The sequence below is a fragment of the Pimephales promelas genome, chromosome 25 (genome assembly GCF_988280905.1).
Source record: "Pimephales promelas chromosome 25, fPimPro1.hap1.1, whole genome shotgun sequence".
In the NCBI taxonomy this organism is placed as follows: Eukaryota; Metazoa; Chordata; class Actinopteri; order Cypriniformes; family Leuciscidae; genus Pimephales; species Pimephales promelas.
The window spans coordinates 22,240,348-22,257,197 of NC_142793.1; the positions used below are offsets into that span (position 1 = coordinate 22,240,348).

At 38.9% G+C, this 16,850-nt stretch overlaps 1 protein-coding gene across 16 annotated transcripts in view; it reads right to left on the reverse strand.

The window, feature by feature from the left end:
• Window positions 1-16,638, reverse strand: part of tjp1b (tight junction protein 1b) — a 106,277-nt gene extending 89,639 nt beyond the window's left edge. For 12 of the 16 annotated variants that reach the window (XM_039647035.2, XM_039647034.2, XM_039647030.2 and 9 more), the window contains exons 1-3: window positions 16,133-16,637; window positions 7,798-7,839; window positions 7,523-7,682 (exon numbers count right to left, since the gene is read on the reverse strand). In XM_039647035.2, the coding sequence (XP_039502969.2) occupies window positions 7,523-7,682; window positions 7,798-7,839; window positions 16,133-16,230 (300 nt within the window). In that variant the 5' untranslated portion in view covers window positions 16,231-16,637. Of the gene's footprint in view, window positions 1-7,522; window positions 7,683-7,797; window positions 7,840-12,655; window positions 12,674-16,132 lie in introns of those variants that run through there. The other 4 variants (XM_089127574.1, XM_039647028.2, XM_039647025.2 and 1 more) reach the window with 3 other exon arrangements.
• Between the last annotated feature and the right edge of the window lie 212 nt (window positions 16,639-16,850).

The following is a 16,850-nucleotide window of genomic DNA, read 5'->3' on the forward strand; positions in this document are numbered from 1 at the left end:
CCAAGGAAACAAACTATGGAAAGGAGAACGCTACACTGAGGGGGGCTGTTTACGCCGTTTTCGGCTAAAAACCTAAAACTTTTTATGCATTTAGGTTGTTCGTTTACACGACAGCGGCGTTTTGGATGCCTGAAAAAGCAAAGTTTTGAAAACTGGATTCAAAGAGCAAGTTTTCAGTCTAAAAAACGCGAATCTCTGAAGACGATGACGTAATCATCAGACGATGACGTTGCATCGCCATCTAATGGCCTGGCAGTAGAATACAGCGTTTTTAGACGTTTTCTCGGATCCGCGTAAATGAGGATCGTTTTGATAATGGTGTCGCCTGTACGCAGAAAACTCAAAGGAAAAACCTCTCCATTTTAAGCACATCGTTGTCGTGTAAACACACCCTTGAAAGGATATACAAGAAACCTAAACGTATGAATAAAAACACAATGAAACTAAACCGAAACCTGACACATTCTTGCGCAGTACATTCCATGTATTCTAAAGGCGTGTTCGCACCGGGACAAATTTCGCGTGATATTTGCCGACATTTAACGCCTCGTGATTAAACAAAGGACGCCAATGTGAGTGTGCACACCAACGTGAAAAACGCCACGCCTAAAACCGTCATTTAAAAAAAACGCCTCGGGTTTTGCGCCTCATGACAAGTCAAAAACTATCCGATCAATGAGATTGGCGCTTTTGCTCACATGTCTGGTGCTTCTAAAGTTATAGTAAAACACAACTTGTGGGCACTCAAAAACAAAAAGGTCTTACCGAGCACACATACGTAACGGCGAAGAAGATATACGCCACCGTCTACACTGCCGGAAGACGAGGAAGGTACAAGGCAAGATATCTATGGGCAAGATGAATGGTGAGCTGCTGGTCTCGGAGCATAAAGAGTTAATATTCATATTAGTATTTCTGTAATAATAGTATATTTTTACATTAAGCGCCATCTACTGTCAGGGAACGAATTTGCATGTTCACTCGGCTCATCGTCAGCGGAAATTGCTTGGGTGTGAACACAAAAAACGCATTAAAAAAACGCTGGCAAATAATGCGCACTGATATTCGGTCCGGTGTGTACGGGCCTGTTTATACGACACCATTTTCAACTAAAAACTGAATAGTTTTATGCTTTTTGGCCTTTTATTTAAACAACAACAGTGTTTTGGGCGCCTGTAAACGCAAGCTTTTGAAAACGATACCGTTATACCGTCTCCAAGTAAACTACAAAAATGCAAATTTGTGGAAACTGTGACATCATGCATGATGCGCATGTTTATTACGTGTTCAGTCTATAGTGTTTCTTCACAAAATGACATTGCCACCTACTGGCCTGGCATGAGTAATACAGCGTTTTTAATCGTTTCCGTGGATCCGTGTGAACAGGGATCATTTTGACTACGTTGTCATCTCTATGCCTTTCAAAAAACGTTTCCGTTTTTGGGTAAATCACTGTCGTGTAAACGTACCCTAAGCCAAACAGTAACAAATTTACTCATTAGACACATAAACAAACATGGCTAATGAGTAGCTGTTTGTCATTTTGAATCTTGACAGCCCCAGTTCCGCAATCATTTTCATTATATGGAAAAAAGTGAACAGGATATTCTTCAAAAATTCACCTTTTGCGTTTCTCAAAAGACATATTGTCATTTGATATGAACATGTGATTGAGTAGATGATGCAGAATTTGTTTTGTGTGTGTGTGTGTGTGAACTATTCCCTTTATATAACCCTTCTGTCCACACAACTCCAGGAGGATGAATGATTATGCATTGTGAAAATGGCTAATGTGTAAAGAAAGCATGGAAAGCCTCGGCGGGGTTACTGAAGTGTAGCAAAACGGTAGTGATATCAATTTACGTTCTGTAATAATTTCTGCTCCTGTGCCTTTAATATTGCCTTTCAAGGTGAATGAAAAAAATGAATGGAGTGATTGAATGGAGATGAGAGGTGGAGAGCTGATATCGGCAAAAAGGAGAGCAAGGAGACCATCCACGAGATGAAGAGATGGGCAGAAGGAAAGATTGGAAGAGAGAGAGAGAGGGAGGGAGAGGGAGTCTCACTTGACCAGAGTTATGTGATGCATTTCACGGTGCTGCATTTCTCCTTTGCTCCCTCTCTCTCTCTTTTCTCTCTCTCTCTCTTTTCTGCAACCTATGCACTAACAACTGATTCATGCTCTCCATGAGAGAGAGAGAGAGCCCGGCACTCGCCAACACAAATGACAGCAGGATTGGGCACTCTGCCAAACAACGTGACTTCAAACACACAATTTTATTGCATGCAAATGCATAAATCAAAGTCAAAACATCAGTGTTACGAATGCTTCAAACGCAGCTTATTCGACACGATATTATGTGTTTTCTTTCCACTATGCAATCAATTACAGTCAGATAAGATTAAAGTCCTGCCCTACATTTTCTGCTCCTCCTGATTAAAATGATAAATGATAGCCTAATGATAATAAAACATAATAAATTGTTACATTTATATTAAGTTGATTTGCATGATAATATTTAAATATTTCTTCCTAGACGACAACAAGACTTATCTCAGAGTCTCAACCTGTGCTCAGATTGATATGAGTCCATAAGGGGATGGGTAACACTTTACTTCAAGGGGTGTGCATAAGACTAACATGACACCTTCATAATCATGACATAGGTTATGAATATGAAGGAAGTTTTATGCATGTTTGTGACAGCTGTCATTAAGTGTCATTCGCTCAGTTATGACATTTTTAATGCAAATATGACATTGTTTGAGATGTCTTTGTTATGACACCTTGACATAAACCAATACATCATGACCTGTCAGTGTCTTTGTCATGACAACTTGACATTACTAAGATGACACAACCTGTCATAAACATGACATAGCAGATTAATGATCAAACTTAAGAAAAATATTCATGACAGTTATAATGACCTCATGACAGCCAATGTCAAAGCCAACCACATGACAGATAAACTTAATTTAATGTCAAGTTGTCATGACAAAGACACTGACAAGTCATGATGTATTGGTTTATGTCAAGATGTCATATACACAATGTCATATTTGCATTCAAAATGTCCTTTTTGAGCGAAAGACACTTAATGACAGTTGTCATAAACATGCATAAACCCTACTTCATATTCAAGTCATAGTTATGAAGGTGTCATGCCAGTCTTAATGCCAGTCGAATGGCACTAAGATCAGCTAAAATCAGCTAAGACCAGCAAATCTTTATTGGCTGGTTTAAGATGGGGAAATATTCAAACCAAAAGCCAGAAATCTCCATTACAAACCACTATTTATCATTTACTTTTGTATGCTAATCGTCCCAGTAGCCGTGCTCGCCAAGGCAACCATCACTATTTCATTATTGTAACTTAGTAAAAATTGGCGCATAACTCACCTCATATCATGTGACCCATCTGAATGATTCCTCAAATGATATGCTACACTTTTCTAACCAATCAGGCATAAGAATTTTGGCAAAACTGGTAGAGTAAACAACCAAATTTAGGAACCAAGCAAACCTCTAAGCAAGCGTATGCAACACCTTAGCATTGTGGCAGCGCGTTTTTATTCATCAAGGCCCAACACTCCCTGCAGTGGGTGGCTTTTCTCTGTTCTGTCTTTCAGTAGATGGAGTGGCAGCAGTAGAGAGGTCTTCACTCAAGCGTTGCTGCGGCATCATCACTCACTGTGTGCCGGAACGTTACTCTCATCAGCTGCGGCTGGCATTCGGGCCCAGTCAGCAACTTTTCTCTGGCCTGTGTACGTGTGAGTATGAGTGTATGTGTGCTCTGTTAAGGGAGAAATATGTACAGTATTAAAGAGCGGGGACCAGGACGGTGGTACCCCCCTATTTCACTGCGATGTTCTGGAGAGGTGAGATATTTTAAGCACAGGCCGAGCAACAGCGCTTTAAAAGCGGTTTAATGAACCGGTTCACTAAAGCCGACAGCCTTTGTAGAGGAAGCTTTGTTGAAATGCACATTTGCTCACTCACTTGGCACTGAACTAACCCAGCCTCTTTAAGCCCGTCAATCGCTCCAGAGAAGCGCCTGTGCCTCTGTGATATCAACATCCAGGCTGTGTTTCAAGCTCCCTACCTAGGCCCAGATTTGTTTGATTGAAATGTTATTTCTTAAGGGGCTAAAGTGACCGCAATTGGCAGAGACTCATTCGCAAGTCATTCGTTTCGAAATGAGAATCGCCAGATTGAGATTACATGAGTGACCAATGAGTGTCCAACAATGTTCAGTGGCATTTCAATTTATGTAAATGAGGAGTGGCAAGCATTTCAATGAGAAACAAGCCTATTCAAACTGAATCCAGTATTTTTATAATAGAGTAGACTGAAATAAAAAAAACATCCAACTAAAAAAATGTTAAACCAGAAAGATAAGATTTCCCCAATAATTTCAAAGTGCGAGGGACTCAAACAAGTGGAATATACTCACAGAAGTCCTACCCAAAGCTCATTAGAATAATAATCATTTTAGAGTGCGTTTCCTCGGAGGCGGCGAAGCAATTTGTGAAACATCCTGACGCACTTCAAATCCCGAGTGTTTTTATATGCAAACAGAAACCCACTCCGGGGTATCCCAGCGCAGGAATCAGATTCAGTAAGGTGTTGCATTAAGTATGAGCCCATGAAGTATCCATGAGTCGTTCAGACATTTGCAAGGGGTGAACATGACAGACTCATGTAACATTCATGGTGGGAAATGTAATTTTCAAGAGAGTTTTAGATTGGAGATTTGTTGGATGAGAGCTGGGCAAAATACACAGCGTGCAAGGAACAGTTCACCCAAAAAATGTAAACTCTCTCATCATTTAACCACTCTCATGAAGAACTAAACTATTATAGAATATTGATACACAAATTTTGGTGTTTAGCCGAGCCTTTTCCATACAATGGAAGTGAGTGGAGACTGAGGCTGTACCAAGCACCAAAGAAAAAAGTCCCAATTATGGCTTTAGAACAACATGAATGTGAGTAAATGATTAGAAAATTTAGGTAACACTTTCATTTAAAGGGATAGTTCACCCAAAAAATGAAAATTCTGCCAGTATTTACTCACCCTCATGTTGTTCCAACCCCGTAAGACCTTTGTTCATCTTCGGAACAGGAATTAAGATATTTTTGATGAAATCTGAGAGCTGGATCACTCCTCCATACTAGTCCATAGGCTTCTTGAGGGATTGAAACTTACCGGCCTCGGAAAGTTATTAAAGACATCGTTAACTGACTACAGTGGCTCAATCTTAAGTTTATCAAGCGACGAGAACACTTTTTGTGCGCAAAAAAACGAACAAACAAAAAATTTCAACTATTAATTTCCTTCTCTGTGGGCCTCTAGTCAGTTAAACGTCACACGTAGGCATACGTAACAGATCATACGCGGTTAAACTCGAGGCCCAGAGAGAAGCAAATGAATAGTTGAAATAAAGTCGTTATTTTTGTTTGTTTTTACAAAAAGTGTTCTCGTCGCTTGATAAACTTAAAGGGCACCTATTATGCCCCTTTTTACAAGATGTAATATTGGTCTCAGGTGTCCCCAGAATGTATTTGTGAAGTTTCAGCTCAAAATACCCCACAGTTAATTTATTATAACCATTTGAAAATGTCATTTTGGGGCCTGCTTAAAAATGAGCTGTTTCAGGGGGTATTCCACCTTAAATGCAAATGAGCTGCATATCCCCGCCCTGCCTTTGGATGAGGGCGTAACTTGATACCTATGGCAGGCAGTCGGTACTGAGAGAGTGAAGAGACGCGCCGTTTTGAATGTCATTCAGCCGTACGTTTGAATCGGAATATATAAATAGCATGAAGAGACTCCGGCAGAATAAACATATGAGAATGGACCAGTACGTCTCGGTATGGTTATTTGCTACTTTTATGTACTTTAGAGTTGTAATAGCGTCCCATTTGAAATGATGGATGTCCAACACACACACACACACACAGACACTAGCGCAAGTTTTTGAAACTACATACACATTCTGTGATAAAGTTTGCTACGTACGAGCGAAATTACATTTATGCGAGGGACCTGTGGCATCATGTTTAGCTTGTCATACGGGTGCTTCTGTGGCAAATGTGAGAAGATGGCTAACTTACAGAACACCAACATATATGCAGTTTTTAATACAATATATTTAAAAATATATATATTTATAAACGTGTGGTTACACACTATACTAACAAGGTTTTAAATTATATACACAGACATCCTACGACGGCAATAACTTTAGACGCATTTGTTGTTGAATTGGCTGACATCGACTGAAAAGACTATTTGCTCAAAAATCATAAAATACACTTACTGTTACTGGAGGTGACGGTGGATCGCAAACAGTAGACAAGAATCCACACTTGAGGATTAACTTTTAAGCCACAACAACAGGATTAACCCACGAGTCCACGACAGAACATTAATTTACGTTTCCAAGAGACATTACCGGCTGTCGTCGTTGAAACAATGAAGGATGGTGTGTACAGATCACCGAGGGCGGGGTCTAGGCCACAGCCACACTGTCAATCAACCCCCTGTCTCCCGTTCTACGTCACAAAGACCTGGATCTCAGAACAGCTCGTTCTGAGGCAGTGCAGATGATTTATTGAGATTGTAAAAAAACTACTGGATGGATTTTTATCATTCTAGGGTGGTTTTGCTCACACACTGCCAACACACATTTATGTTCAAACACCATGTAAAAGTGAATTTTCCATAATAGGTGCCCTTTAAGATTGAGCCACTGTAGTCAGTTAACTTTTCGAGGCCGGCAAGTTTCAATCCCTCAAGAAGCCTATGGACTACTAAGGAGGAGTGATCCAGCTCTCAGATTTCATCAAAAATATCTTAATTCCTGTTCTGAAGATGAACGAAGGTCTTACGGGGTTGGAACAACATGAGGGTGAGTAAATACTGACAGAATTTTCATTTTTGGGTGAACTATCCCTTTAAGGTGCAAGTTACAATTTACTACTATAATAATAACAACAACAGTAAATTCTACAGTAATAACAGTAAATCATTACAAGTAACTAACCCTAAACCAAACCCTAACCGTAACTCTATAGTAAGTACATGTAGTTATTGAATATTACTCAGTACTTCTCGGAGTGAGTACAATATAACCACTTCACCTTAACATAAAGTGTAACCCAAGTGATCTCTCCCTATAAAAGATCTTCTCCCATATCCATTGTCTCTTGTTATGCGTTTATGAGCACTTGGGAATTCGACTCCATCTGTGTGTTTGTTAAAAACGCAATAATTATGAATAAGTGAATGTCATGTTCACTCTTGCAGAAATTCCCAAGAGCAACACTACAGACATACTGGTACATGTGCATTTTCATAAACAAACATGCACACACACACACACTTTTCAAATCTCTTCATATATACAGTACATGCATACGTGCACACCGAGCACTGACACGGACACACACCACACACATTCCCCACCCCCACACACAGAAGCATTACTGCAGTGGATGCAGTCTTTAACTCACGTTTGAGTCCAGCAGGTCGATGCTGTCCAGGCTCTTGCTGCGGTGGATTCGGCCCTTGATTCTGCGCAGGGATGGTTTGCCGTGGCCCGATCCCTCAGATTCATCCAGCAGAGAGACGGTTTCTGGGGTGGGGAGGAAGGCGTGGATCTTGGGATAGTAACTGGGAAAGTGACAGACAGACAGTGTGTGTTAGATTGTGGTGTAAATTTAATCTCCATTAGAAAGATGAGCGCAACCGTTAGTGAAATGGAGTGAAAAGGGTTTAAAAAGCTTACACTGCAGGCCCGTATTTGTCTTTGTCGTGTTTGGGGAAGACCCTGAGATTAAAGCACAAGAGAAAGAGAGAGACTATTAATTTTCAGCAACAACAACAACAAAAAGACAATAAAATCAATGAAAACAGACTTTAAAGGGATGTTCAACCAAAAATAGAAACTTCTGTCATTTAGGAACACCGGTATTTGGATGAAATATTGTTTCACAGAAAAAATAAGTAAAGTCATGCAGGTTTGGAATGATATTAGGGGAAGTAAATGATGACACAATTCTCATTTTTTGGGTGAACTGTATTATTTTTGATGACAAAAGTAGCATAGAAATGATACATTACACCTTGACATAGAAGGACCATCAAATAGAAGACATTTAGATGATTTGCATTACATAAGCACAAAGGCATCCATATGCAACAACAATTTAAATATTCAATTGGTTGAGCTAAAAAAAGCATGAAATGTCTGTCATGCTACACCATACTGTAACATGTTTTTTCTTGCGATGCACAAGTTTAAAATACAATTGTTAGGACCATTTTGTTAATTCGCACTAATATACCACACTCTTAGAAGAAATTGTTCTATTTAGAACCAGAAATGGTTCCATCCCCGCTTCATATATGCACTGTAAAAAATATTTTCAAGATTTGTTATCGCAACATATTTTCTTTTGTCAAATCAACTTTATAATAATTTATTTAGTTGAGATAACTTATTATTTTGAGTTTCTGATGGTTAAATTAATCTACTTCATTGTAATTAACTCACTTTTTCCAGTTCAATTAACTTAAAATTTTAAGGCTACCCATGCAGGTTACTTACTTTTTTAAGTTAAACCATCAATATTTTTTACAGTGTAGTAATCACAAAATGTTTTCCTTTGTCAAATCAACTTAAATAATTTATTTAGTTCAGATAACATATAATTTTGAGTTTCTGATGGTTAAATTAATCTCCTTCATTGTATTAACTCACTTTTTCCAGTTCAATGAACTTAACATTTTAAGGCAACCAGGTTACTTACTTTTTTAAGTTAAACCATCAATATTTTTTTACAGTGTGGAACTCCAAAATGGTTCTATATAGAACCAATTCTTTTGGTAAAAGGTTCTATTGGCCAAGTATGGAACCCCAGGGTTCTATATAGAACCCAGAGGAACCCTTTTTTTAAGAGTGTATAGAACCTTTTAGGGGTTCCAAATACGTAGCGCTGATAGAACCTTTTAAGGTTCTATATAGAACCTTTTCTTCCAAGATATGACAGTCTTTTTGCAGGACTATGGTTGATCAAAGACAGAAACAAAGATATTAAAGCTTGAAACTAAGGACCAATTGTTGTAAGGGCTTTCATTTTGCCCACTGGGCTTTACTGGATTTCAATGGACAATAAGTAGTTATGAAGGAAACCGAAAATGCTGTAGGCTTTGTACTTAAAACATTAAATGGAGGCAAATTTGGTTACAGATGCAGTATATTTCCATTTTCTGAAGAAATCAGTTTTGTTTAAACTGAACATGAAATGACATTCACAACTCATTTTGCTTCTGCAGAGTGACGTATTTCAAGGCAAAACACTAAACAAAAGGTATTATGCCACACGTTGTTCATCCATATTAGACACAAATCACACACATTCATTCACACAAAAAAGCCCAAGTAAAGACCAAGCTTAGATAATATTGTGTAATCATGTCCCATCAACCATGAATGCACCCACAGCACACAAAACCAACAGTTCAACGAACCCTACCGAGGCAAAATGCAGTGTTGGATGTCAATAGTCATGAATCCACCCACATTTTATATTTAAAACATTTAATTAATTCCTACTCATTAATAATTAGTGCCCCATCTGCTCTGTCTGAAACCCAAAGTATCTTCCATCCGCAGGATTTATGTATTATTCATGAAGTCTCGTATGATCATGTCATTCAATGTAGATATATTTCAGGACATGAAAGCACTGCATCAAACATCAAATAAAAGGCATATCAAATCTAAAAAAACAGTTTGTTGGCGTTTTACATCGTGCACCTTGAAATACCTCTTTGCGATAAAACGGAAAGACCTGACCTAGCAGAGGTTGGGGAGAGGTTATATAATACACCATGAGCACATGGTTTACAGTAGCTGTTGTGGGATGTAAGACAGTCCCTGTACAGTAGGAAATAAAGGCCATTTGAATGCTGTGTACTATAACTGTTTGCACCACGTTTGTGAAGAGGATTTGCTGGAAAACCCTGCAAAACGAAATCCAATACGGCAAATCTTCTGTTTCAATGCGCTGGAAGGGGCACCAATGAAAATGAGACCTCATTTCCATATTAAGTGGTAGATTAAGGAAGCCTCCTGGGCTGCTGCTAGCTATTGGTTTCCAAGAATATCATAAAATGAGCAAGAATTGAAGAAACATTTAAAACATTCATAATTTAGAGTGTTAAAGGAGACCGACAGAGAAATGAAGAGAGGACAAAGATATTAACGTGGCAATGAGGTTGATGTTGGCCTGAGGAAACCGAGTGAGTCTCACCTTCAGTTCACCTTTTGAAGTCAAATACATTTAAATCATCTGGGAAAGAGTTCAAGGACAAAGTTTCTTGTACTGTATGTGCGCATATACAGAGTATACCATTAGACCAGAAACATACAATATGCAAGTATGCAATGTCATGCCAAGTAAGACTGGATCCAGTGTTGTAGTCGAGACCACCTCACTCGAGTCCGAGTCGACACCGAGACCAGAGACAGTCGAGTGCGAGTCAAGACCGAGTCCATAGAGAGTCGAGTCCGAGTCGAGTCCGAGACCAGAGACGGTCGAGTCCGAGTCGAGACCGAGACCAGTGAGGGTTGATTACCCTTGATTAGGGTTGAGGGAAATTTACTTTTATTTACTTAGAGAAATCCTTTTTTTTTTTACTGATTTACTTAGAGTTTAAAAAATATGATCAGTTTTGGGTAAAACGGCCACATAGTAGGTGGTGTTAAAAGTAATTTTATTACAATTTGTCATGCGCAGTTGCGCACTAGAAAATCACCAATCACTGGGTGTGTCAATCAATTTAAAGAAATATTTTATTAACATACATTAATAATCATGAAAAATATTTTTAATTGAACTCGAGTGGACTAAAAAAAAAAAAATGTTCGAGTACGAGTCAATTCCGAGTCCAAATGGACACGAGTCCATGACAAGACCAAGACCATTAAAATATGGTCTCGAGACCGAGTCCGAGACGAGTCCGAGTCTCGAGTACTACAACACTGACTGGATCAGCAACTTTTGTTGATCCTCGAACAACATTCCTGTCCAAAAAGAGTCGCTACCCTCTTACAATAACAAAGGCGTATATTAATGATGTATATTCCGCATTAAGCTGAATTATGGATCTTGTCGTCAAGCTGGTGGATCGTGAATACATTGATGTTTTTAGCATGATTGTAGTACGAAGCAGTGCGCGATTGCTAGACGTATACCAGCGCAATGGTTCCATCCCCCGCTTCATATATGGAACTCCAAAATGGTTCTATATAGAACCATTTTTTTGGGGTAAAAGGATTGGCCAAGTATGGAACCCCAGGGTTCTATATAGGACCCAGAGGAACCCTTTTTTAAGAGTGTATAGAACCTTTTAGGGGTTCCAAATACGTAGCGCTGATAGAACCTTTTAAGGTTCTATATAGAACCTTTTCTTCTAAGAGTGTATGCAGCTATTTACAACTGAGTGTCCAGGTAATATATGACAGCCACAAAGTTTATAATCACCTTGGCTAGTTTGTGTGTCCACCGACCTCTTGCATGTGCCTCAAAGCTATTAGACATAGAAGCAATACTGCTCGATCAGCAAGTCAATATCTACGTTAACATTGGGCCCCAAGACAGTAGAACAGTTTAGACACAAATAGGCAATGCTGACCACTACGACTAACATCAAAATTATCTTTGGTGCCATTATCACAAACGTTGATATGATTTTCTCTTCAGCCAGCACATAGCCCAAGGGCACCAAAGCGAGAGCCAGGAACAAATACAGTCGTGTGTGTCCTGCCGCCGAGGCTAATAGACAGGGCTAGCAGGCTCTTGGTTTACAACCGTCAACCATTAATGAAGTAAATAATCACTCTGGATGGAGATGGAAGTGGAAGGATGCTTATTTGGCTTGATGGAGGAGTCTTAATCGGTGCTTTTCTGGTCTATTGGAGAGGAGGGGCGAAAATTATGCGGGGAAAGCCTGAGATTAGCATGAAACGTGATCGAGATGCCTCTTGTGAACTCTGTGGCTTCCGTCAGTCGAACGCACACTTGGCTCACGTTTAAAAGAGTGTGTAAATGCTAAAAAGCACGTGTAAAGAAGCCTCGGGGTGGGCAACTGTTTCATTACGCCAGGTTAAAGCTAAGCTCTGGAATAGTTTGTACGACTGCGGGGGAAGTAGACCATCTGCTGTGTTTCCAAGACTCTTCTTTGAACTTCCCTTTTTTCCGCTCATCACGGGCGATACTGAGGGTTTAGAAATGTCATTTCCTTTAAATCTCTGGTAATGAACACTAAGTGTGGCAGGAAATGAAGAGCCTTGACAGACAGAGAGTTTATCTTCATGGTTGAAGAGGCATGTGACATTTTCTTTGATTAAAGATAAACGAGGCGTTGTGTATTACAGTCACGTCCCGCAGAGTCAACTGATCGAGTTACAACATATTTACGCAGCCATGTTTCATATTTGAGGCAATCGTTTGATATCCCATAGCCTACAGCAAAAACCCGAAGCATGTTGCCTGTCCATTATCATCCACGAGGGTCCTTTAAAGCAATCTTCACTTGCCTCATGATAACTCATTTCTGCTATATGTTTCTCCTTTTACCTCTTTTCCTGGATTGATCCTGATGTCTTCTGGGTGAAAGTGGACAGATTTTTAACCACAGGAAGGGAGGCTCACCTAGAAACAAATCGAATGTAGCAACTCTCAAAGACGAGAAATTCTCAAGCATTCTCTGGTAAGAATTCAGAGAAAAGTCTTAAGTATTGTGAAGGCTCTTTCATACTAAGTATGCAAAATGTGATTTTTATTTGAGAAACATTCCACCCCAAAATCAAAAGAAATGAATTAAATTTTACTTGATGCACATGAGGGCTATTTTATACCCTTGAGGGGACATACGAAACAGTGGACGTTATCTAGTGCACTCAAAATGCACCACAATAACGAGTGTACAACTGACGTTGACTCAACGGCTAGATAATACCAATAATGCATTGTAATCCCGCCAGTATATGGGGCCAGCAGCTGAATCCAACCATTTTCCAAACCGCTGGTCCAATGTGGGTAATATCATACAGGTATACAACTGATTTCTAAATTGTTTACCTAAATTATTTTCCATGACAGAGTTCAGTAATATTTTCATTGCTGCTTGCTATGTTTTTATTCACTCCTTCAAGTGGACTATACAGTGGACAAATGTATTATGACAGCCAATGTTTTATGTCTGTTTTTGGGTGTGTTATAGTTCTTTTTCCTGGGTTTGAGTTAGTTTCTATGGTTTTTAATTGATGCGATTATGATTTGCACCTTTTGCTCATTTGTTGATTAGTTTTTGGTATTTAAGCCCTGCGTTTTCTCATTATCTTAAATGTAATTCATTACCGTATTCATATTCATTACCGTATACCGTATTCATTATCATGCTGGAAAAAACACAAAACCATAAGAATTATTTGTTATTTAAACGCCTTAAATGTCAGATTTATCTAAAAAAAATTAATAAAAAGCATTACAGTATTTAAATAGCGAGGTAAAAGATACCGTTTAACATTAATGATAATACTTTAGAGTAAGCAAAATGTGATATCCACAATTCTCCCAGCAACTAAAGTGTGGATCACATTTTACACCAAAAAAACCCACAAGGATTTGAAGACATTCACACTTATCTCACAACAATGGAAATGTATTACGATTCCTTCGTAGTTATCATTACCGTAATGCAAATTAAATTAACCATTTTAATTACCATAATGCTGAAAAAACAAAAATGACCAATTACCATTTTTGCCATTGAAAACAAAATAGACAACTGCCTAATTTTAAATTTTTAATCCATAAAATGCTCATAATGAGAATAACCAATGAAATATGAATATTCTTGGCTCCATAATGATTTTTTGTTCCTCTTTTCCAAGTCGCTTTAGATAAAAGAAACTTCTAAATGCATGAATGTAAATGTTAGTGTAGTGTTTTTTTTTCTTTCTTGACATGGGGTGACATGTGACCTGGAAATGATCTAAAGTTAAATATTGTATATATGTTTGTTTAATTTACTGTAATGCCACTTTGTTTACATGTGACGCAAATCCCTCAACAGCTGTGAGGTGAGAACGATCCTGTAAACTGGAGCGATGTCATGTTTTAAACCCATGAATAATTAACCGTAACTCAAACAAGCCGAGTACCAAACATCCAAACATCGCTCAGGGTTTAGGTGCCTCATCATCATTCTGGATTTATGTGGATTGGGCAAGTTTTATAGTTATATGGAGCTTGTTGTGTTAAGTACCTAATCTCGACAGTAAATTACATTCACTTGCTTGGTTGATTTGTGGTGAGATGTAGCACACATGTCTCCTCGTAATAACTTTGGTTCTCCTTTAAGCGTCAACTATTGCGGTGTGCTGACATGAAGCAAAACAAGCTGACCTCAATTTAAGGGGAAAATCTTACAAAATAAACATAATGGAGAGAGCAGGCTGCTACAAGAGCCAGGGGTACTCTTAATGACAATGAAAACAAGATGAAAAATCTGGGTACTTCTAATTAGTTACAAATAAATTACCCAGCATGCAACACTCAAATTAGCAACCTTTACTGACCCTGAGGGGCACAAAATGCCTACGGCTGTTCAATCATTACCGGGCGACCATCTGCAAACAGAACTTTACTAAAAGCACTAAGGATGACATTTGAAACGTTTTTTTTTTCTCAATGCAAATACAACAAAGAGCTAATGTTTGTTTTGCTAATTGCATGTTTTATTTCACATTCGCATTATCACATTCACTATGTTCCCATTGATTTTTTTGGCTTGTGCCTCAGAGAATCTCATTAACCTCATGCTTCAAAATAAAGCTTCCAAAAGGTGGTTTTCGCAGTGATGCCATAGGAAAAAAAAAAATTTTTTTGGTTCCTCGAATAATCTTTCAGTAATCGGTTCTTAAAAGAGCCCCCTTTTTTAGTGTGAACTTCTGTAAAGAACATTTGAATAATTTAAAGAACCTTTTCCACTAAAGAGGCTTATGTGCAATGGAAAGCTTCCTTGGATGTTAAAAGTTCATCATGGAGCCATAAATGCCAATAAAAAATCTTTATTAAGCAGCCGAGTAAATCTGCTACATATTCTGACCTCAGAACAAACTAAAAAACCCTGTCCTAATGACAAATCAACATTTCTCAACTAGAAATGTGATTTATTGAGCCTCTCCACAATACACTCCAATTTCCTGTTTAATTCAAGACTGCAAAGTAATAAAAAGGAGTATGATGACGTGATGATGTCAAAAGGAGATGATGACACTGTGAAATATGGTAATTATGAGAATGAAATGTGATTATATCCAGCTCGGACACGGAAAAATAAAATCATTGTGGCCCAAAGATGTACACTGAAAGAGGTCTGATTCTAAAGAAAATCTCCAATCAATAATCAAGAAGGTCAGGATCTAATTGAAAACCTATGAATAGGACACGAGCATCTGTGTATGTTGTATTTTTTTTGTTTGTTTGTTTTTTGTATATTGACCTGACGTGGGACTAGAGGTGACATTCACGCTTATCTCACATGAAAATGGAGATAGCTACCAACACAAGTTAATTAACGGCTGTGTCGTCCATTCAACTCAAAGTGTAATCCTGTAGTCATTACAGAAACACAATAAGAAGTGCTGGAGGAGGCACACACACACACGAGTGACCATTAATAATGGAAATGAATGAGGAACTTAACAAGAACACAGTGACACACACACACAAAGAAACACACATCCATGCCTTAACTTTTTTATTTAATTTGAAAGTGCACATTGTAGACATACACATATGAATGATGTAACATGCTTGGGTTTGTAGTAGAGTGAGTAATGAATGAAATGACACACTAGTGTAAATTACACACTACACAAAAAAGCTTTATGAACACACAAGCCTTGGTTCAAACTTTGCTCAACAAGATTTAAATTTCCAAATTGTTAGAGTAAATGGACACGACAGTCTTTTTTCCCAGCAAGCTGCAATGCCGAATAGCCCCCTCACACATCCATACATACACATATATATATATATACTCACCACATATGTTTTCTGGGAGGCAGGCTACGCTCTCTGTTGATGGCAGTCACCCCTAGAGCCAGCTGCATTACAGTAATGTATTTCTGGTAATTCACCATGGTACTGTTCACCGCTTTTTTGAAACACAAAAATCCGCACCAGAAGCGCAGGTATTACTAATAATAACAATTTTATTCTCTCCTCTTCTCCTCCTACTCCCTGGCATCGGCTTCAACTGCGTCTTCCTTGTTGAACATCACAGCGCCATTTCCAGCAGCAGTAGCAGCACTGACAGGGAAAACACTCCCCGCGAGGGAGCACGCCGCTGCCACCCATCACTACAATGACAGTCTGCTCGTATTACCTCTAAGAACGGAAAGCGCACCAATCCATTCGTTATTAGTCACGAGATGGGCATTCTTTTCCCGCCACTCGCGCGTGCTGCCACTTTGCTTAGAACGCGGGCTCGCTCACAATCTCTCTCTCTCTCTTTCTCTGTCTCTCTCTCTCTCTCGCGCTGCAGCGTCCACGCGCCCGTGCGTGAGGTAGCTAGCTAGGGGAGTCTGTGTAGGTGTGTGTTTGTGTGTGTGAGGAGTTTGGAGGGGGTGACTTAAAGGGACAGCTCACCCAAAAATGTAAATCCTGTCATCATTAGCTGTTTCCATCCACATATTTTTATGCACATTTTAGAATACGCCAGATGAAAATACCAAGAAGCACACAACATATTATCACATTC